Source organism: Equus asinus, chromosome 22 (genome assembly GCF_041296235.1).
Source record: "Equus asinus isolate D_3611 breed Donkey chromosome 22, EquAss-T2T_v2, whole genome shotgun sequence".
Classification (NCBI taxonomy): Eukaryota; Metazoa; Chordata; class Mammalia; order Perissodactyla; family Equidae; genus Equus; species Equus asinus.
Genome location: NC_091811.1, coordinates 46214860 through 46239175, shown reverse-complemented (window position 1 = coordinate 46239175; position 24316 = coordinate 46214860). Strand labels below are relative to the sequence as shown.

Below are 24316 nucleotides of genomic sequence, written 5' to 3'. Positions count from 1 at the left end.
CCTAAATTCTCTCATCTGTAAAATGAGAAACTGCCTCTCGGGTTTTTTCTTTTCTCTTTTCTTTTTTTCCTTCAAAAACCCCTTTTTCTTTCTTTTTTTTTTTTTGATGAAGGTTAAGAGATAATACTTGTAACATATGTAGTAAATGCCTTGCATATAGTAAATGCTCTATAACTACTGTTATTATTCAATAATAATGTATGTTATGTCAGGTAATTAGCATTGCTAAGTACATATGAATACTGGGTAACATTTGCTGTTTATTAAGCTGTTATTTTTCATTAATTTATCAAACAAACCTGCCATTTGGCCAGGCATTGGGCTGGGCCCTGAGGGCAAGGTGAAATGTACACATTTTCAGCTTCCTGGTCTCTCTTTTCTTTCCTCAAACTTGTGTGGTGAAAAAACCCCAGTCTTGATAAATTAAACCTTTCTCCTGCTCTGCGCTTGCACCACGGAACGGAGCACAGCAAAGAACACGGCCCTTCTGACTATGTTCACTTTACATGCGTGACTCCTGAGTTTACACACGCTGGACCCTTCGTGCTGCGGAACAATCCAACCGCACTGCCCTAGTCCATTCCTGCCCCCTCCCCTAAATGTCTCACAGCTCCTTTAGCTTCAGATTTCTAAACCCGCACTCTATTCACTCATTGCTGACGATCTTCCTATTTCACTGAGAAAATACAGACAAGCAGAAGGGAATTCCCCCAAAAGACCACGAACACATCCAGGAACCCACCTAAATCTTTTCCTCTGTGCTTTGCCTTCTCTCCTCTTTCCTGTGGATGAACTAGTCCCGCCCCTCTCTGAGGCAAACCTTTCTAATTTGTGCTCTAGGCTCATCGCTTTGTAGCTACTCAAGATTATTTCAGCAAGTTTTCCTTTCTCTCTTACGTCACTCATTCTTCCTCCATTTCTCTAAAACCAGTGACACCGCTATCTACTGAACTGTGTCCCCCCAATTCCTATGATGAAGCCCTAATGCCCCATGAGATGGTAATTGTTCTTGGGGAGATAGCGAGGTTTGGAGGAGGTCGCGAGGGTGGGTCCCTCGTGGTGGGATTTGGTGCCATTATAAAAACAGGAAAAGACACCACAGCTCTTTCTCTGCCATGTGAGGACACAGCAAGAAGACAAACCATCTGCAAGCCAGGAAGAGCGTCCTCGCCAGAACCCAACCGTACTGGCACCGTGATGTCAGACTTCCAGCCTCCAGAACTATGAGAAATAAATTTCTATTGCTTAAGCCACCCAGTCTGTGATAGTTTGTTACGGCCACTGGAGCTAAGACACATACCACGCCTCGTTTTCTCACTCCTTCATTTACTACCACTTTGCTCTAAATCCAAACCATTTTTGCACCGGGATTATTATGCCCACTGACTGGTAGTCCTGTTTCAGTACAGCACCATTCTCCCCTTTCTGACCTAGATTCTCTTCTCAGCAGAGAAGCCAGAGGCACCCCATAAAAGATAAGCCATGTTGTGTCTAATACATTATCTCCTTTCATCTTTTTAGCAACCGTAAACTCTGCTCAGAACTCTGCTCAAAACTCTGCAAACGTGTCCCATCTGACTCAGAGGAACATGGAGAATCCTTTCACTGGTCAACAAAACTCATCATGACCTCCCCTCCTCCATTAGCTCTCTGCCGCCTCCCTCTGCACTCCCCCCTTGCACACTCTGCATCAGACACACTTGCCTCTTTGCTGTTTCGTGAACACATCAAGCATGTCCCCGCCTTGAGGCCTTTGCATTTTCTGTTGTGTCTGCCTGGAACAGTTGTCCCACAGTTGTCTGTAGGGTTTATCCCTTCATGTCTTTTTGGATCTCTGATTAAATTTACCTTCTCAGTCAGTCCGTTGTGGACCACTCTCCACTCCAAAACTCCCTTTCTCCCCATCCTTTTTCTAGTTTGTTTTTTTTCTATAGCAATTATCACTCCTAACATATGATAATAAAATTTACTTTATTATTTTTCTCTCTCTGATAGTATTTAGGTTCCTTCAGCTTTTGTTTCATCCAGTTATGTTCTTATAGTACTTATATTAATGTGTAATACATCATAGGTTCTAAATAAATATCTACTGAAAAAAATGTCTTTGACTTTCCTCAAGAAGCTATCTTGAAAAAAAATTTGAATTAACCCAAGTGGGGAAAAGTAGTTTCAAGAAGAGTCTTGGTTCGATCAGAGAATGAAAGCTAGTCCAGTTATGTTTAAGCATAAATTGAATGAAGGGTGAGGGAGGGTAACTTGTTGGAGAAGTTCCCAGGAAGCAGATCATGAAGAACAACGTACACTAAACTACACAATGGAATTCTACCTTGTAACTTATGGGAACCTCTGGAGTAAAATTATAAGCAGGGGATGGAACAGGCTTGGTTGGTGGGAGAACAGATTGTAGCCATGAAGATAATTAGGAAGCCGATGTAATAATTCGGATAAAAGTGATGAGGGCCTAAATTAAGGACATGGTTCCGAATGGAGAGCCATGTGAGAAATATTAGAAGTAGATTCTATGAGACTTTCAGACAGAAAGAATATGGAGATTAGTGACATGGAATATTTAGAAAGATTTCCAAAATGACTAGGTGGATGGTGATATAGCAGTGAGATGAGAAATATAGCGGCAAAGAAGTTTGGAGAAAAAGGTAATGCCTTTAACTTTGGACATGTTAAGTTAGAGCTACCTGTGGGTCATCCAGGTAACAATGGAGGAGATAGTAGCAAAGAGTGAATTGAAAGTTGTGACTGCTCTGCCCCAGCCTAACCCATAAGTACCATGCCTAAGCAGTGGTGTCAGGTAAATGTTTAACAACTAACTCTCCAAGGGAAAAAACTCTGATTTGCCAGTATTTGCCACTTTCCATGGTGTATATATTCCTACCATGGCCAATTTTAAGCTACCAATGTGACCTCACTGTACGTGGAGTTGGGAAGAGACACACACAATTGGGTCTCATGATTTGGTATAAGCTGACTCTAGCACACCACTGAAGGCCTCCTAGTTTTGGAAACTACCCTTGGAGATAATGATATTTCCAGCAATGCTACCTTTGGGGATAGCCTCTAGGGGACTGGCGTCATCATGGGGACATGCAGTGATCTGGCAGTCCTCTTGCAAAGTGAAGTGATTTGAAACAACATTAGTGGAGGTGAGAGCCATTAGCTGGGTGACCACAGGTTGGGATAGTATTTAAGTGATTCAAGCATGAATAAGCGATTGGACCAGCTGACTTTTAGAGTTCCTTCCAACATGTTTTTGATCCAGTGACTCCATTTTTGATATCTTCTATAGACTCCTTAGCATTATTGCCAATCAGGAAATTTTGCTAACAACATTGGCAAAAGCTAAGACTGAAAAGAATAAAATAATAATGTAATGCAATAATACAAGGAATCAAAGGAAATAGCACACTTTTTAGTTGAGTGTTTCTGAATCACCTAAATGAATTGGTATAAATATACCATCTATAAGCACTTGTGTGTTGCTTTGTCATAATTTATTTCCTTTAAATAATAGTTTTTCTTCTATAATTTTGCTCCTGAAACTTTATCTGTTTTAGGTATCAATATGATATAAAATATAATAAAGCATTTATTTAGTTTTTAAAACTTTTGGATTGGTTATGATATACCTGTCATTTTGAGGGTAATTTTTGAGATGAGGACTTTTATATTAAAAATTATTTATTGAAAGACTGATCTATGTTATATACTATATTTGTGCAGCATTTTTGCATAAAGTTTTGAATGAGTTATACAAACATATTTAAGAATGTAATATGAAGACTGTATGTTTTGCAATAAAGATTGAAAAATATACAATGTCTCAATGCTAAAGAGTTTTATTTATTATTTTCTAGCTACAGACCTTCTTTTTGCACAGACAATATTTGGCAAAGCAGTTCCATTTGCCACAGCTGGAGATTGCTACAGTGCTGCCAGATGCCCGCAGGTATTTCATATTTGTTTATTTTTCTTCACTATGAAAAAAAATTGATGCTGTTTCTCTTCATTCATTGTCTTGGCCAGAATATTGCAGGAATTGTAAGTCATAGAAAATACAACTTCTTATATGAACTTTATTTCAAAGTTTATAGATAAACTTTGGAGGAAAAGCATCTTTGCTAATTTTTGGTTTGTTTGAAAGGTGTAATACCAAGAATTTAAAGTTGTTCAGATCCCATTTCTCCTTCCGTGATGCTTTGTCATTTTTAATCTTTCCACTCAGTCCATGGAAATGAATGGACATACATTACAAGGTAAAGGAATGGATCACAAGCGTGAGACTTCCATACACTGCTGCTAACATCAGTTATATTAGCTGTCTGGGTCTGTCACATTCCCAGAATAACTTTCCATTATCTGTGAAATAGTACATTCCCATGTCTTTATTCTTGTTTTTATCCTTTTTTTCCAGAGTTCTCTTTGCACATCCTTTTACCATCTCATTTTTAACAAGAGACTTTATAAAGTCTGTATGAATGACATTTTTTATAAGATAGATGTAAACTGATGAATATAGCATTGTTAGGTAGATTCACAGCTAACTGAGTAATCACACAAGAGATAGTAATTATAATATCGATATAATTTTGGAGAGAAATAGTCTCAATATTTCCCATTCACAGTTTTCATCATATGACATAGAAGGTAGGCTTATGTCAGAAAGAGAGGGCATTTTCTATATTAGAGAAGGAGACTTCAAGGAGATGAAAAGACACTAGAACTAGGGCTGGAATGAATAAGAAAAAATTAATTGGAATAAATATATAAGTCTTAGGTCCAGAAACACAAATAGAACCTGGTAACGTCATATGAAAAAGACCTAGGTGTTTTATTCAACAACCATGAGTTCATTATGATTCATGTAGAGTATGGAGTGATTTCTAAACAACCGAATATAATCGTAAGGTACCAAAGCACTATATTGAGACCAAAAGATTTATTTGTGCTTGACAAGGGAATTTATATATAAATTTACTTTTAAATTTTAAATTAAATTTTTAATCTATCTGGAATAGGAGGAAACAACCAGGGGAAAAAGGAGGGTTTAAATCACGTCACATAAAGAAAACAAAGAAGGTAGCCAAGGAAAAGAGCGGGAGGTTATGTGAACTCTCTTTAAATATGTCAAGAGCTCCACAAAAGAGGGGTGAGGTCGGTGGGTGTTCCTCCAGGGGCATTCGTAGGACAGCAGATTCCAGATCAAGATCAAGAAGGCTTTTGACAAGGAGAATTGTCCAGTAAAGAGATCAGCAAATCTGGGGCCAAATAAATCACCACTTTTTGCTTATATTCTTATAAATAGATCTTTTATCCTGCAACCTTACTGAGCTCATTTATTAGCTGTAATAGTTTTTTAGCGGATTCCTTAGGATTTTCTATATACACAATGATGTTATCTGCAAATAAAGATCATTTTACTTCTTCTGTGCAATTTGGATGCCTTGTATTTTTTTATTTTGTCTCTTTGCCCTGGCTAAAATTTCCAATATGGTGTTGAACAGAAGTGACAAGAGTGGATATCCTTGTCTTGTTCCTGATTTTAGGGGAAAAGCATTCAGTCTTTCGTCATCGAGTGTGTCAGCTATGTTTTGTAAATGCCTCTGATCAGATGGAGGAAGTGCCCTTCTATTTCTCATTTAAGTGGTTTTTCTCGTGAAAGAGTGTTGCATTTTGTCAAATGCTTCTCCTGCTTCTGTTGAGATTATCCTGTGGTTCTTGTCCGTGACCGATTGATTTTTGTATGTAGAAACAACCTTGCATTCCTGGGATGAATCCCACCTGGTCGTGGTGTATAATCCTCGTTATATGTTGCTAGATTTTTCGCTTTGTTGAGAATTTTCATCTATGTTCGTAAGAGACGTTGGTCTATCATTTTGTGTATGTGTGATGTCCTTCTCTGGTTTTGCATCAGGGAAATAGTGGCCTCATAGAGTAAGTTGAGAAGTATTCCCTCCTCTTCTATTTTTTTGGAAGAGTTTGTGAAGAATTAATTCTTTAAATATTTGGTAGAATTCACCAGCAAAGCCGTCTAAGCCTGGGCTTCTCTTTGTGAAAGTTGTTTTAGTTACTAATTCAATCTCTTTATTCATTATAGATCTATTTAGATTTTTTAGTTTTTGATTCAGTTTTAGTAGTTTATGTCTTTTTAGTAATTTGTCCATTTCATCAGAGTAATCTAGTTGGTTGGCATACAATTGTTCATAGTATTCTCTTATAATTCTTCGCATTTCTGTAAGATTCACAGTCTTGTCCTCTCTTTCATTCCTGATTTTAGTCATTTGAGTCTCCTCCCTGTTTTCTTGGTTGGTTTGTCAATTTTTTTCTTCTTTTCAGAAAAACTAACTTTGGTTTTATTAATTTTCCCTATTATTTTTTTATTCTTGATTTTATCAATTTCCACTCTATTCTATATTGTTTCTTTCCTCTGCTTGCTTTAGATTTAATTTGCTCTTCTTTTTGTAGTATCTTCAGGTGGAAGTTTAGGTTATTGATATGAAATCTTTTTTCTCTTTTAAGGTAAGCATTTATAACTATCAATTTCCCTTTAAGCACTTCTTTCATTGCATCTCCAAAGTCTTGGTATGTTGTGCAGTCATTTTCATTCACCTTAAAGTATTTTCTATTATCACTTATGATGTCTTCTTTGACCCATTGGTTATTTAAAGGCATAGTGTTTAATTCCCATTTATTTGTGAGTTTCCCAAATTTCCTTCTGTTATTGATTTCTACTTTCATTCCATTGTGGTTGGAAAGCACACTTTGTTTTATTTCAATCCTTTTAAATCTATTGAGGCTTGTTTTATGGTGTAGCATATGGCTATCTTGGAAAATGTTCAATATGTGCTTGGAAAGAATGTACATTCTGTAGTTATTGGGCTAAGTGTTCTATAGATGTCTGTCAGGCCTAGTTGGTTTATAGTGCTGTTCAACTCTTCCATTTCCTTACCGATCTTCTGCCTAGTTCTATCCACTGAAACCCTGCAAGAATTATTGTTGAATTGTTTATTTCTCACTTCAATCATATTGTTTCATTTACTTTGTATTTGATTCACTTACTCTGGGGTTTTGTTGTACATCATTTGATTATATATTTATGGCTGTCATATTTTCCTGATATACTGACCCTTCTAGCATTAAGATTTATGTTTCTTTTTATCTGTACTAACTTTTTTGTGTGTTAAAGTCTAATTTATCTAATAATAGAATGGCTGCTCAGCCATCTTATAAAATGGTGTATGTGTTTTCATCCCATTGGCTTTTGACCTATTTATATCTTTGGCTCTTGAGAGTGTCTCCTATAGAGAGCAGCTTTTTGGATCTCTGCCTTTTGATTGGATTGCTTAATGTTGTTACTGATGTGTCTGGATTTCCATTCGCCATTTTGCTTTTTGTTTTCTATGTGTCTTATGTTGTCTTTGTTCCTCTGTTCCTCCTTTACTGCTTTGTTTTTTGTTCGGTGAATGTTTTCTAGTGTAATATCTTAATTTCCTTAACAATTTTTTTACCATTTTTTTTGAATTGCTTTCGTAATGTTTGATCTAGGGCTTACAAAATGCATCTTAACTCATCAGAGGCTGCTTCAGATTTATACTACCTAATTCCAGTGAAATACAGAAACATTACTCCTTTAAATGCTCTATTTCCTCTTCCATTTTTGTGTGTTATATTTGTTATACATATACCATCTACATATATAACAAACCCACAATACATTTTAATAATATTACTTTATATAACTTTATGTCTTTTAAAGAATATGAAAGAAGAAAAGAAATTATATGTTCATAAAGTTTTTATATGAAACTCTTTATTTAGCATTTCTCTTTCTCTTGATTTCTTCCTGTGGATGTGAGTTACCAGCTGGTGTAATTTCTTTATTCCAAAACAACTTTGCTCCCACCTGCCTTATTTGTGCCATTATTATCAAATATATTACATTTCTATACATTATAGCTCAATAATATAATTATATACATATTGGTTTATACAATTGCTTTTCAAATCAGTTAAGAGGAGAAAGAAAAAGAAACATGTGATTATAGTGTCTTTTCTAATTACCTTTACTGGCACTCTTTGGTTGTTTTGTGTTGATTTGTATTCATGTCTGGTTTTTCTTGACTTCAGCCTGAAGAACTTCCTTTAGAACGTCTTGTACAACGGGTCTATTAGTAACAAATCCTCTCAATTTTGTTTATATGGGAATGTCTTTATTTTCTCTTCATTCTTGAATGATTGATTTGCTTGTAAAATTCTTGATTTGCAGTTTTTATTTGTCTTCACTTTAAATATGTCATTCCACTCTTCTATGGCTTCTAGACAAACAATAGAAGTGAGCTATTTATCTTACTGGGGTTCCATGTATGTGGTTATTTTTCTCCTGATGCTTTCAGATTGCCTCTTTGTCTTTGACTTTCGACATCTTTACCATGACATATTTGGATGGGTATCTCTTTGGGTCTACCCAACTTGTAGTCTATTGAGCTTCTTGGATGTGTTAATGCATTTCACCAAATTTGGAAAATTTTCAGGCATTGTTTCTTCAAATATATTCTCTGCTCCGTACTCTCTCCTCTCTCCTTTTGGTCCTCTTGTTATGCTATGTTGGCACACCTAATGGTGTCCTTTTGCTTCTCTGAGGCTCTGTTCATTTTCCTTCATTCTTTTTTTTCTCTCTTCTTCAGATTGTATCATCACTATTGATATCTTTTCAAGTTTGCTAGTTTTTTCTTCTGCCAGCTCCAATCTACTGTTTGAGCCCCTCTAGTAAATTTTTTATTTTGGTTATCATACTTTTCAACTCCAGAATTGACCTTTGGCTCTTCTTGTAAATATAATTTCTGTCTCTTTATTGATCTTCTCCATTTGATGAGACATTATTATCATACCTTCCTTTACTTTTTATAAACATGGTTTTCTTTACTTCTTTGAACATATTTATAATAGCTGCTTGAAGTCTTTATCTGTTCATTCTGACATCTGAAACCTCTCAAAGGCAGTTTCTCTTGCCTTTTTTCTCCTGTATATGAGTCATTCTTTCCAGTTTCTTTGTATGTCTCAAAATTTTTTGTTGAAAACTGGATATTTTAGGTAATGTATTTTAGCAGCTCTGGATACTAAGTCTCCCCTCCCCTCCAGGACTTGTTGTTATTTGCTTGCTTCTTTATTTGCTTAGCTCCTTGGCTGGACTATTTTGGTGACATCTATGCAGTCTGCAGTCTTTGATGTTGCTCTTCAGAGGATGCAGACTTGGATGTGTATACAGTCACCCTGAGCCTCCTGGAATGACAGTCTTTTTAGCTGGGATCTCTTTGATTGTATCTTTCCCTGACTCGCCATTAAGTTTCTTCTGGTCCACCTCTACTGATTTCACACTCAGCTCTTAGCCTCCACTAACTGCTAGATGGTTGCTCTATTCTTTCAGTAACATCCTGGAGGCATAAATCACTCCACAATATAATCAATTAAATTCCAGCCCCTTGGCCAGAGTAATCTTGTAGGTCAGTCTTTGATGTAAGGTCAGACTTCAAGAGGAGCCCTTCTTAGCTGTCTCTTTCCCTGGTTTTCTCTGTTAAACTTCAATTTTACCTACCATTTTGCTTGCTGCTCTCACCAAGCTATCACCACCGTCCTCTCAACTGCACACCACCAAAAACTTGTTTTCAATGGCACCTTTAGGCTTGAACTTCCTGTGTTCTGTTTCAAATAAGCTGTCTCCTTAGGGAAAAAATTCTCTTCTTACATCTTGATTCTCCCCCTAGGAAGACACATTGCACCAATTCTATGGCTCTAGGAGTAAGGCCCACTTCTCAGAGTAACACCCTGCTCTATAAGCAGGATGCCGAGTTATGGCAATAGGCCCAGGTATCCTTGGCTTGCCCTTCTCAGCGTGGAAACTCTGCCTTATCAGTGATTCGTGGGGATGATTTGGGCCTTGTGTTCTTGGCGTGCCATGCCTCGTGTAGATCTGTTCTATGAGTAGGGGCTGAATAGAAGAAGGGAGCTTTTGACTCTCAGCTACTCTTGCTTATAATAGAGCTTTTGTAGCACAGAGCTGGGTGAGATGAGGAGTGCTGGTGGCTTGCCCTCCCAAGGAGAAAGCCTAGCCCTAACAAGGAGCTGGGGTAAATGGAGTCCTGTGTTCTTAGCTGCACCAATCAAGAGTAGAACTATCATCTGGCTGAGATGGGGGGGTGGGAGAGGGGAGGAGAGGACAGATCATGGTTCAAATGTCACAGATACTCACTGTTCTTACCTAGATTTCATAGATTTTCTTGAATAAATCTTTCTCCACTTTTTGTATAATCTTAGGACAATTTTGAGAGACTTTAAATGGTGGTTGTATTTTATAATTCTTACCAGTTACGGTTGTTTTGCTGGAGAGAGAGTCCACAGGGCTCCTCAAGTTGCCATTCCAGAAGTGCTTCTCCTCTTGGCTATATTTTTAAAGGTAGGTGACTTCGCAGAGGAATCCCATGTTCTCATGCAGTCTTTGCTAGGCTGATTAGCTTTATTCATATCCATTCTTGTCTTTCCCTACTTCACTCTTACTGATCTACCAGATGACTGATCTGTGTCCCAGATGGCGACTCTCTGACCTACATCTTCTCTTCTGTTCCTTCCCAGGACTGACCTTCCCCTAATGAATTCCCCCCTTCTGAAGTCCTACACTGTGTCTCTTTGGATGCCTGCTCTTTGTGTCCTACACTGTGTCTCTTTGGATGCCTGCTCTAAAGTCAAGGATCTGTAATCTAAAGCTTCTAGCAATCTGAACAATCTTTTCCCTCACCTATGGATTTTTTTTTTTAATAATGCTTCCATTTTAACCCTCTTAAGTGGAGATTATTCATTCTCCAATGGCCAACTCATGTCAAGGGGTTGGTCAGCTTTGTCCAACAACCCATCCTCCTTCTAATCTATGCTTTCTGGTCATATAGTTGATGTGATTAGAGAGAAGTAAATTGAAAATGCCACCTAGAGATGTGAACAGTCTGCTAATACAAGTTCTCAGAGATGCCTTTACTTTGGAAAGGTCACCAAGTTCTAGGAATCTGATTCTTTTCATTAAATGTTGAATTTAGGAAGATCTGGTCAATGAGATATGAACAAAATTCACAGGAGACTGACATACAAGTAAATCATGATTGTCAAATGGAATCAAAACTCCTTTTGTCTCATTGGTGAACTTTCCTTATAGGAAATATCTTAACAAAAAGCTAATTATTATAAACAGAGTATTTCTTGATGAGTATGGAATCTGAATAAGACATGTTAGCTCAATCAGGTTTTTAAATGAGGAGAGGTATTTCCATTTCTTTCTAACTTCTTTTCTCCAATTTCTATATAACTCCACTTTTTCCCCTATGATATCTTGAGAAAGTTATGTAGTTAGAAACTGGGTAATTCCAGTTTACAGTTGGAAAAACAGACACTCCACGTTAACAATCTGTCCAAGATCCTTGACAAAGTCAGAGGCAGAACCAGTAATAAAAAACTCCTTTCTGCCCATCAAGGTGAGGTGCCTCCCTCCCATAGTTCTCTAAGCATTTCTGGAATGCAAAGCTCTATTTCCAAAATTAGATGCTATTGGGCATAGGGCATGCTGTCAAAAGGAGCTATGCCCATCTTTATTCAGTCTGTATTCAATTGCCTGAGGGTACTGTTACCAAAAATACGAACTGCCTGGTGTTCTTGGAGATGTTTTGTCAAATATATAAACCAGATTGTGTGTTAAGTTACACAACATTTGCATGAATACTCTCCAGATGTTTGATGTCACAGAAAGAACTTATTCTGTTGTTTGGGATTCATCAAAACCACATCCTCTGTGTTTGCATATGACAGGGCACCCTGGGACATGAATGCTAAAAAGAGAATGGACACATATGGCACTCTTTAGGGAAAATAAACTTTGCCACATTGCAATATAAGATGAAGTTAAGGAGTGTGATGTGACTTTAGAATATATATATCTCAAAAGTGAAGTAAAGTAAAACGTTTGGTACTTCTCACAAAGCCACAAAAATTTTTTAAAAAAACAAACCCAATGTGTATCTCTTTAGCTGTTTTGTAATTAATATAGATTACATAAGAGCAAGAGAAATAACCACATTCAGCCAGTGCCAGTGGATCAAGGCCAACATTCATTTTGAGTATTTAGAACCAGTTGTTAAATATTTTGAATATATAGTCTTTATTATCAGGGTGTAGAGTTTGATATATATCCGTAAGATCTACCCTTTTGATTATATCTTTTAGATCATCTCTCTCCTTATTTTTGCCCACTTAGTCTGTCTTGTTACTAAAAGTGGCATATTAAAATTTCCTATTATTAGGGTGTTTCTATGTATGTCTCCTTGCATCTCCTGTAGTTTTTGCTTTATGAAAGATGCCGTGTTATTTGATGTGTAATATTCATGTGGTATGTCTTCGTCGTAGATTGTGGTTTTTAGCACTTCTTTGTCATGTGTTCCTGATTTGAAACTTGAGTTCTACTCTCTCCCTATCAGAATTGTTACCCCTGCTCTCTTTTTAAGTCCATTGGCCTGGTATATTTTTTGTCCATCATTTCAATTTTAGCCTTTTCGAATCACTTTGTTTTAAGTATGTCTCTTACATAAAGCTTGTAGGTAAGTTTTGTTTGCAAGGCAATTGGAAAATTTTTTCTTTAAATAGATGTTATACTCATTCATATTTAAATTTTTTTTTACATAAATGCAGTAAAATTGCCTTTTTTGGTACACAGTTTTTTTTGTTTTTTTTTTTGAGGAAGAGCAGCCCTGAGCTAACATCTGCTGTCAATCCTCCTCTTTTTGCTGAGGAAGACCAGCCTTGAGCTAACATCTGTGCTCATCTTCCTCAACTTTATACATGGGACGCCTACCACAGTGTGGCTTGCCAAGCGGTGCCGTGTCTGCACCCGGGATCCAAACTGGTGAACCCCGGGCCACCAAAGCAGAACGTGCGAACTTAACCGCTGTGCCACTGGGCCAGCCCCTTTTGGTATACAGTTTTAACATAAGTATAGATTCATGTTACCATCACCATAACCAAAATATAGAACAGTTCCTTCACACTCCCTCCATGGAGTTAATTCCTCCCTCCTGTCTAACTCCTGGTAAATACTGATCTGTTCTGTCGCTATAGTTTTACCTTTTATGAAACGTCATATAAATGGAATCATACAGTATGTAACCTTTTGAGATTGTCTTCCTTCACTCAATATAATGCCTTTGAGACCCATCTGTTTTGTTGCATGTATTATTAATTTTTCCTTTTTGTTACTGATAATTATTTCATCATTTGGATGTCATACAGTTGTCCTACAGTTTGTACATTCATCTGTTGGAAGAAAATGGGTTGTTTACAGTTTTTGGAGATTGTGAATAGAGTTGATATGCACAGTTCTGTACAGGTTTTTGTGTGAACATACATTTTCATCTCTCTATGATAAATACCTATGAGTGGGATTGTGGGGTCATATGGTATGTGCGTGTTTAACTTTATGAGAGACTGCCAAATTGTATTATAGAGTGACTGCACCACTAGCAAAGATTAAAGTTTTAGTTGCTTTGCTTCCTTGTCAGCACTTAGTATTGTCAAGATTTTTGTTTGTTTATTTCCTTATCTTCAGTGGTATTTCATCATGATTTCAATTTGTCTTTTCCTATGGCTAATGATATTAAGCATCCTTCATGTGCTTATTTCTCATCTGTATATCTTCTATGATGAAGTGTATGTTCAAGTCTTTTTTTTTTTTTGAGGAAGATTAGCCCTGAGCTAACATCTGCCGCTAATCCTCCTCTTTTTGCTGAGGAAGACTGGCCCTGAGCTAACGTCCATGCCCATCTTCCTCTACTTTATATGTGGGATGCCTGCCACAGCATGGCTTGACAAGCACTGCATAGATCCGTACCCAGGATCTGAGCTGGAGAACCCTAGGCTGCTGAAGTGGAATGTGTGAACTTATCTGCTGTGCCACTGGGCTTGCCCTGGTGTTCGAGTCTTTTGCTGTTTTTTTTTTTTCCTTGGGTTGTTCATTTCCTTACTGTGTAAACTTGAGAGTTCTTTAAATATTCTGCATATGTCTTTTGTTGGATATGAGATTTGCGAATATTTCTCCTGGTCTGAACCTTATCTTTTCTTTCTCATAAGTGTCTTTCACAGAGCAAAATTTTAAATTTTGATGACGTCAAATTTGTCTCTATTTTTCCTTTGTGGGTTGTGCATTTAATCTCATATTTAAGAACTCTGTGACTAACTTCCCCTATGTTTTCTTCAAAAACCTTTGTAGTTTTATGTTTTACCTCTAGATCTATGATTGACTTTGAATTAATTTTGTTTGAAATTTGAGGGGTTTTGCATATAAATATCCAATTGTCCTAACAACATTCATTAAAAATACAATATTTTCTCCACATAATTGCCTTTCCACCTTTCTCAAAATTAATTGGACATATTTACATAGGTCTGTTTCTGGCCTCTCTATCTTGTCCCATTGATCCACATCTCTCTTTTCACCAACACAGCACTGTGTCGGTTATGATAGCTTTATAATAAGTGTTAAAATAAGATAGTGTGGATTCTTCAACTTTATTCTTTTTTTCAAACTTGTTTTAACTATTTTAATTTTTTTGTCTTTCCATATAAATTTTAGAATCAGTTCACTACATTTACAAAAATTCTTGGCGGGGGCCGGCCCCGTGCCTGAGTGGTTGGGTTTGTGTGCTCTGCTTTGGCGGCCCAGGGTTTACAGGTTCTCAGATCCTGGGCATGGACCCAGCATCGCTCATCAAGCCGTGCTGAGGCAGGGTCCCACATAGCAGAACTAGAATCACCTACAGCTAGAATATACAACCATGTACTAGGCGGCTTTGGGGAGAAGAAGAAAAAAACAAAATTGATTGGCAACAGATATTAGCTCAGGGACGATCTTTAAAAAAAAAAATTCTCAGTGGAATTTTTATTGGAATTGCATTAGATGTATAGATCCCATTCATAATAAAATTTGTACAACATGTATATATATTTTAAAGATTTTATTTTTTTCCTTTTTCTCCCCAAAGCCCCCTGGTACGTAGTTGTATTATATTCTTCATTGTGGGTCCTTCTAGTTGTGGCATGTGGGACGCTGCCTCAGCGTGGTTTGATGAGCAGTGCTATGTCTGCACCCAGGATTTGAACCAATGAAACACTGGGCCGCCTGCAGCGGAGCGCGTGAACTTAACCACTCAGCCACGGGGCCAGCCCCTGTACAACACATTTTCAAATTGTACAACACAATGATGTAATGAGCACACATGAACCAACTAATTAATCAAAGAAGTGGAACACTAAAATTTGCCTCTACGTCTATGCTTCTCCTCTGTCTTATATCCTTAACTACTTTTTTCTTTGATGCAGCCAGTTACTCAAGGGCAGACATTGCAATTTGTTGAATTCCTAGGTCTTTTGCATCACTTTAACTTCCACTTGTGATTTGACTATCAAAATTTTAATTCTTATGTGGCCTTTTCTAAAAATTATCAGAAGAGTAGAAGAGGAGGTAAACTTCATACTACTTAAAAAAACTATATTTTGTGGCAACTCGTATATTGAACTAATTTTTCAAGTTAAAGATTAAGGAAGTTTAAATTTTAACCTTAAATGAAGTATTGGAGTTGATTAATTAATACATCTATTTAATCATTTATTACTTCTGAAGTCCCATAGAAATGCTCAAGTACCTTTTTTGTAAGTACCTATAATTCTCTACATTGCATTACGTTTATTTATGCACATAAGGCCATTTCACTTATCAGATTTATTTATTTTTCCCCAATTGTATTGAAATATAATTGTTATATAACATTGTGTTAGTTTAAGGTGTACAACATAATGATTTGATTATGTATATATTGCAAAATGATCACCACAATAAATCTAGTTAATATCCGTGACCATACATAGTTACAAATTTTTTTCTTGTGATTAAAACTTTTAAGATCTACTTTCTTAGCAAATATAGTAATACAGTATTGTTAACTGGAGTCACCATATTGCACATTACATCACCAGAATTTACCTTATAAGTGGAAATTTATATCTTTTGGTAACCTTCACCCATTTCCTCCACCCCCCTCTTCCACCTCTGGCGACCACCAATCCGTTCTCCACTTATCAGATTTAGAGTGAGATCTGTCACCGTGCTCTCATAGTAGTTGATACCATGTCTGCCACTCAATGAATTTTGAACAAGTGAGTGAAATGTATTTTTACCTCTATCAACCTCATTTCAAATTTCAGATGAATTGTTTTACCATTTCTTTGAGATTGTATTGTGTTGCTTTTTAATGAGGACTAGGGACAGAAGTAAAGCTCAGAAAATTAGTTTGTAGAAATGGAACCACAGATATTTCTAGACCCAACTGATTGTGTTAATGACTGCCTACATCTCTCAGTAGTCAATCTGAGTTTTTCCTTTCACTTCCAGTGTAGATACGTTTGAATGCTTCCTAATAACCTTGAACAGAGAGGTAAAGAATGAACGGAAAAGTCTCACGATTAGGTTGTGAAAACATTGCCTGACCTAACCTGGGCACTCAATAAGTCGTTAATCACCGGAGACCTATATCACAGAATATATTTTCATTTTTAAGGACTTTTATTTGGTGAGAGGCCTGTTTGTGGGTTGATGTGGGATGGAGCAAAACCTGTATTAGATTGATGAAAAGTCAAAGAGTGGAATATATCCTTAGAATTAGTTCTTCTCATTCAAGTATTCACCAACATAAAATTCTAATGTGTCCAGTGTTAGTGTCATTCATTATTATGGAGTTTGAAGGACTTAGATGTGTTTGTACATAGTATTTACTTTTAGAATGCTAAAATTTAGTATTTATAATGCTACACTTAATTCATCCATTCAAAAATACTTACCGAGTACCTAGGCCATGTTCTGGGCTCTGGGAATTTAGCAATAAAGCAAACATACACGTCAGATTCTAAATTTCATAACCAAATGACGTGTGTAATAAATTTTCTTTGAAAATTATCTAAAACAAATTATTTGTGTTATGGAAAATCCTCCGTATACTATCGTATGATAAATGTATTTGCATCTCTATTTTGATATTAAATCAGCAATATATAAGATTGTTAAAAAATCTGAGTTAACAAAGTAAATCGATATCTAACTGTTTTTAGCAATAGTAAAAATTCATATTATAAATATATTGGAAATCTATTTAGCCTTTGGTTTCATGACAAGATAATATTTCATCCACCTAATATAACTCCCAATGTTTTAACATAGTCTTGCTCAAGATTCATGAGTCTTAGGACATGGGATATTGTGATATGGTCTAAGAACGTCTTAACACTGTTCTGAATCTATATGCGTATTGAGCATTGTCAGTAGGCTTAATTAGCACGCACTCTACTTTTCAATGTAATTCTGTACTGCAAGATCATAAAATTGTGATACAAATTTTACTTGTTTTAGTCACTCATTTTCTCAATCAACAGATATTTCAAGTTTAATACTTAACAGAGATAGTCTAAAACACTTTGATGAGAAAATGGTTCTTCTACTTGAAGAAAATTAGATCATAGCGCCACTAGGGGGCTCACGCACCATGTGTGTAACTCATGTGGCAGCCCACAGTCCACATACACTTCTGGATACTTAAAAAGGACTTAATAGCTGGGACAATAGTACCATATTCAGTAGTTTCATGTGGTGGTTTAAGAAATAATATTCTTATCACTAGAGGAAAAGGCACAGTAACAGAAGATTCTAGAAAATACATTAAACAGGTGTAACTTACCAGGGAAGTTGGCAATGAGGGGTCAAATATTGAAACTGGAGAAATGTTAGAGTCTGGTATTAGTTCCTGTGAACACCTCTTCCGTCAGAACTTGCCTATCACTATAGGAAAATTAGCTCTAGCCATTAAGTCTTGGAGTCTTAGGGTTGGACAGAATTACTTTTGCACCAGTGACATTGTGTGATATTAATTCAGTTGTCTCTTGTAATTGAGAAGACTTACTTGTATTCAATTTTAAAAATCTTTAGCTGGTTCAGTTTCTTTAGAATAAGGTTGTATCAATATTTTTTCATTTTTATAAAGAAAGACCCTTGAAAAGAAATTTGAGTCCTTTCTTATATAATTTACATTCAGATGTTTCCAGCCAAGAGTATTCTTAAATGTTTTATGAATTCCATTTATATTTATTTTGTTTTGCTTGCAATCCAGGGACAGTTCAGCATTAACTTGGCAGGAACTGGGATGAAGATAGCCAGCACGGCAAAGTGGCTTGCGCAGGGGACTTATGCCTCTGTCATCATCCACAGATCACAAGTAAGTTCTGCTGGACAAAAAGCCTCTTTGAAATACTTCTGCGCTGTGAACTAGCATTAAAAGTCCTCTACTTTAAATTGAGAGTTATTTGAAGTTAATGACTAACGAGTTATAGCTTTTGTACGCATACAAATTCATGTCCAGGCTACAGGTATCTGAACATGAAATATCAAATGCCAGGGCATATAGATTTTTATCTAGCTCAAATTTGGGGCTAATGACTTGAAATGCAAGGACTTCAAAAAGAGGTAGTGTTTTTAGCTATACTTTAATCATTAAAGATTTGTAGGTTTTAATATTTTGTGGTGAGGGATAAATGTTTGGTTTATTTACCTCCCTGCTTTGATTTAGTGATGGGGGTGATGTTAGAGCCATTTACCATTTAACAATTATCCTTCATAATTTCTTCAAGAATTAGGGCTATTTTTTACGTCGGTACCAATATTTTCCTCTATTTTTATCTAGATAAAATTGGTATTTGGTTTTTCTCTATAGTATGTGCATAATCTAAAGTAGAATCCATTTAATTTTGTGGCTGGTATGGTGGACGAGCACATACGCTTCATGTTACGGCTTCTGTTACTTACAGTTAGCCTGTTGCAAATGCATGACTCTGTCTGTAGTAAATCAGGATCGCTAAGTGTCCTCGCCTATACTGCCATACCTCAGCACATCCACAGCTCCTGCCCACTCTACTGTTTTATGATTTTTCTTTCTTTTGATAAAAGTGACGTCTGTTACACTCTTATTTATATGAAAATCACTTCTAAATGAAATTCAATTTTCTGACATTTATAGCCTTTAAAACATTCTATTTCTGAAGACTATGAAATTGTGCTTTAATTAATAATTAAAGAATTTTAATTTTTATTATTCCTGTCATATGGATAAGCAGTAGGCTTTCAAAACAAAAGGCTATTTATTTTGAACGATTTATTTGGCATAGTTAGGTCTAATCCCCTTTGGCAGAAGAATGGGAATTAATTACTTAAATTATATTCTGCAGAGGTATAAATGTAGAGAGCTCAATGAAATGTTCTGACCTTATTTATCCAGCTTTTAGATGTCTTTTGGTTAAATGTAAAGACTGAACTCTGGCTGAGGTCACTGGTAGATAGGAAATTTAGTACGATCAGTCTTTTTGCTACTATTTAAGTTCTATTCTAAAGACTAATTAACTAATTGAGAATTTCGACATCAATCAAAAATGTTGCACTTGAAAGTATTTCCTGAAATCTGATGTCTAGTGTGAAACTGAGACTTGTGAAACCCAAATATACTTATGGAAATGCAAACATATTTCATTTGCCAGCACATTTAATCAAGATTAAGTTTTTACTCAAGTAATCTCTTTGGAAGTAGGAATGTATATAAACTGGAATTTTTACTGCCATTCCCTTCTCTATTTACTCTGATTCTCTAGAGATAAAAGAGCTTCTGAAGGAAGGAGGAACTTCAAAAGCCCCTAATCTCAAAAGATTGTTTATCCCCAAATGTTCCAGGAACCTAGTTTCCTTCTCTACCCTTCCTCCTTTGATTAAAAAAACAGGAAAATAAACTTACCTTCCCCAGAAACTACAGGAGTTCAGCCTATTTTGTCTCATTCTAGCAAAATTTCTTCACAGTCTTTTGACTTTTGGACCTAAAGATGGGAGGCAGTTTAGAGAGAAAAATCTATCACATTCTGACCACTCTTTCACCCAACTCTGCCCGTCCATCCCTCAAGGAGCAGCTCTCCTTTCTAAAAAAAATTTCCCTTTATAATTCCTTTTCTAATTATACTTACAATTATGTTATAATTTCAGCCTGGCTTTTTTGTCCCCCCATTTTACCACCTTTTATATTTTCTTAGGCTGTGTTTCTAATGCTTCCATGAGATGTTTGAGATTAATGGGGTAGAATATGACTCGTGTACAGTTAAGGTCAAGTTTGTATAAGTATCTTTCTTTTATTTAGTCTATGAGAATCTTGTATGAAGTCATGTAAATATTGGACAGCAAATTGGGATAGGTTTTAAGAAACTTACCAAAGTAAATAGACACCTTGATGAAAAATATGTGGATTGATATGAATTGTGTAAATTATAGTGTGGTTTATAATCATTCAGTAGCTAACATGACTCTCAGATTATCTAATAACTGTGACTACAAATTTGAACTAATCCTGAAATGGCATGACCTTCGATCTCGAACTCAGTTGTTCTAGGAAACCTCAGCTAATGATTTCAGCCACATGATTGAAAGCACTTGCTTTTTCTGCCTTGTATGTGCAGATACCAGCTTGGATAAGATTCTCCTGTATTTCTTCCTCTCCTATTTTCAGGATGGAACCAAAGTCTACGGCAGATGTGGAGGGTTCTGTGGAAAGTGTGTTCCTCACATGACTACTGGTCTTCCAATTCAAGTAATATGAAAATGCAGAAGTGGGAAGCATGTCCCAAAGAGGAGCTATTCTCTGGGATCTTCAAATAACCGGTGCTCATTTCTTCAGTCTTCTCTTCCTGAGGTTTCCATGTCCAACACATCGGTGCCTTTTTTTTTCAGGGTGCTCATCAGGGAGTTAAGTCACTGCTTAATTTTCACAAGGCCTTCAGAGTTAAACTTAGATATATGACTCTAATCAGAATCTTTTTAAAAGGACATAATAATTTATGGTAGGGTATACAGGAATGTTTGAATGAATTATACAAAGATAATGTTGCTGTTCACAGCTCGGACTGGACCACAATTATGTTATACCTATAAACACGCTTGTAAACCTCTACTATATCCTACTGTGCAATGAAATGTTAATTGTACTTCCTGTTAAAATGGAGCAAGTAAAAATTAGGAGAGGAACTCATCCAAAACTACTATAATCTTTATTGAATCTGTCAGGTGAATGGTAACTCAGTAGTCACATCAGAAAAGTACATAGCCATTATACTTTCTACTGATACAGTTTAGATACCTTGTTTTATATTTCTTTTAATTTTTAATTGTGAATTTTGGTGCTTCAAATTAAAAAAAGTCCTAAAAATTTGGTACAAATTTTGTGTTAAAAACATATGCTTGGGTTAAATACTAAATATGAAATTTTGTGGGTATAATACAGAAGAAGACATGATATAGTAGAATTTGATTTAAAATACCTACCTCTAATTTTATTGTACTTATAAGAGCAATACATTGTTTTTATAATGTTTATGTTCTATTATGCCTTTATAACTCTTATATGTATATATCTACTCTTAAAAACGTATTTTCTCAAAGTTATGTACTGTATTTTATTAATCAAATATAGAAAAGAGAATTATTGAAATTTTGAAGATCCTATTTTGGTAAACATAAAATTATGTTTGCAAATGAAAAATTTTTATTAGAGATTTTCAAGTTACTTTATACCTGGGGTTTCTTAAAACCCGAATATAAAAGACAGTATAAAAATTAACTATTCATGGACAAATTCTCAGGTATTGAGATTTTTTTCAGGTGGATAATTTAATTGCATATTATATAATAATGTGAATTTAAAAGAATGATAGAGAAATAATATTTTTCTATAGCAACCTACTCTGTAAACCAAAAAACTGAATCTACTAATAGATTTTTGTCAGTAAATAGTAGTGTACTAGTTTTACCCACAAAGTTTTTTTTTCCCAAACATTTATTAGGGGTATATTGTATCATATAAGGTACTAAAGCAATTTTGTGCCAATGTGGTTAGATAAACATTTGGGGGTCTCTGTATCAGAAAAGAAGTATTTTGCACTATGTGCCTTAAACCAGTTACAAACATTAATACGAAATGTGTAACATTTTCAAGAAATGTTTTCATTCATAATTAAAATCTTATAATTTATAAACATTTAAATAATAAACATATTTGTGTGATACATTAGCACTTTGTTTTCATTTTCCATACGTGGGAAAAAGAATCCTCCCCCCCCCCCAAATTCTATAACTCTAAAATCACTTCAGAAAATCCAAGAAAGGTTTTATTCAAATTGTTGCAGTTGGGATGTTGAAATAGCTCCTGTCTGGTGTAGACCCTCCTCATGGCAGAGGAAATGTGGTCAAGAAACTAACAAAAACTTGCAATGCCTTTAAAAGCTTCCCTTCATACAAGGAATACCCATATATTCAACTGGCCAGATAAAATCACGTGATCAAATCCTAGTCAGCGGGGCAGGGAAATATACTCCCACTATGGTAGAGGATGGCCAGACACATGGAGATGGAGGAGGACTTACAATCCTCTCCCAAGGAGGGAGGAGATCCTTGTGAACAATAATATGTTACACTCATCCATCTTCAACTTCCCCAGAAATTGCCAAATTACTCTCCAAGGCTGTTAAATCAACCTAAGTTACCACTAGCAGAATGTAAAACTTTTAGAGTATCCACATCTTCAATGACATGTGAATTATTTTTTCTGATCTGATGGAGTATAGCATGGCGTTTCATTGTTTGAATTTATATTTATCTGATTACCAGATGAGATGGGGATCCTTTCATTTATTGTTTGCCACTAGGTTTCCTAGTATGAGAATTCCTTGTTCATTTTTTGTTCACTTTTGCCTCTCCTCTGCCCCACCTTACCCACCTCCCTTTTATGTGAAAGTAATTTAAAACATGAGAATTCCCTTATCAAAAAGCATGCTTTTGTATTGTAACTTACATTAGTTGCAAATATTAATATGCAGTGTACAGTAATTTTCTATATTTGTTGATCATCTAAGATGAAGTGCTCTCTATATCTATTTTACCTATTTTTCTTACTCTTTAATGAGAAAAGATTTCCCTGCTCAGGTCAAAGGCTAATTTCCCAATCTCTGCTCTTGATTTCCTCCCACTCGGAATCCTCCAGGACCTTTTCCCACAAATTTTTGTCTCTCCCTTTCCTTTCTCTCTTCACTGGCTCCTTCTCCTCATCCAAAAACACGTTAAAACTCCCCCTCACCCCTCATCACTATTCACTCTCTCTTCTTCCTCTCATTGTCAGACTTCCTGAGAGAAACAGCTATCCTCATGGCCCTTCATCTTTACCTTTCATTCAAGCTTTGGTCCATTATAACATGGCTTCCAACCCTCAATATTCCGTCAATACTTCTTTCACTAAAATCACAAATGAACTCCTAACTGCTGAGCACAATTACCTATTTCGAGTTCTTTTCTTTTTGATTTCTGAATAGCATTTGCCAAGGGAGAGGGAGAGTTTTCATGAAATGCTGTGACTCTTCAATGGTCCAGCATATGGTCTGTCTTGGTACACATTCCACGTGTATTTGGAAATAATGTGTATTCTGCAGCAATTTTGTGTAGTTTTATGTAACTAAAGTATGTCAAGTTAGTTTATTGTATTGTTCAAATCTTTTTATATCCTTATTTATTTTTTCTAATTGCAGGATCAATTATTGAGATATAATTTTTCTAATTGTACTGTCAATTTATTATAGTATTGAGATTTTTTCTAACTGTAGTATAAATTATTTTTCTAATTGTAGTATTGATAATTATTAACTATTGATGAAATTATCCTATTAATAGAATGTTAATATTCTATTAATTCTGTTAATGTTAAATCCTTCAACTATAACTGTAGATTTGTTTATTTCTCCCTTTAGTTCTGCCAATTCTTTTTGTGAATTTAGCAGCTCTGTTATTAGGTACATACATGTTTATGAGTATGTCTTTTTGACATGTATGATAGTATGACATCTTTTTGATCCTCCTATCCTTATGAAATGTTCCTATATATCTCTAGTAATACTTCTTGCCTTAAAGTTTACATTGATATTAAAATAACTACATCAGCTTTCTTTTAATTAGTGTTTGGATGATATATCTTTTGCCACCCTTTATTTTTAACCGATATATATTTTTATATTTAAAATGTCTTTTGTAAATAGCATATAATTATTCTGTATTTTTTAGTTTTTAAATCCAATTTGACAATCTCTTTTTTCCTTGAAGAATTTGAGG

General features: G+C 35.6%; 1 protein-coding gene across 1 annotated transcript in view; it reads left to right on the top strand.

The window, feature by feature from the left end:
* The window catches only part of ADAMTS20 (ADAM metallopeptidase with thrombospondin type 1 motif 20), a 163145-nt gene extending 140913 nt beyond the window's left edge, over positions 1 to 22232 (top strand). Inside the window, exons 37-39 of the mRNA XM_044756219.2 lie at positions 3870 to 3961; positions 18249 to 18353; positions 20676 to 22232. Of these exons, the coding sequence (XP_044612154.2) occupies positions 3870 to 3961; positions 18249 to 18353; positions 20676 to 20765 (287 nt within the window). The 3' untranslated portion in view covers positions 20766 to 22232. The remainder of the gene's footprint in view (positions 1 to 3869; positions 3962 to 18248; positions 18354 to 20675) is intronic.
* The last annotated feature ends 2084 nt before the right edge of the window (positions 22233 to 24316 follow it).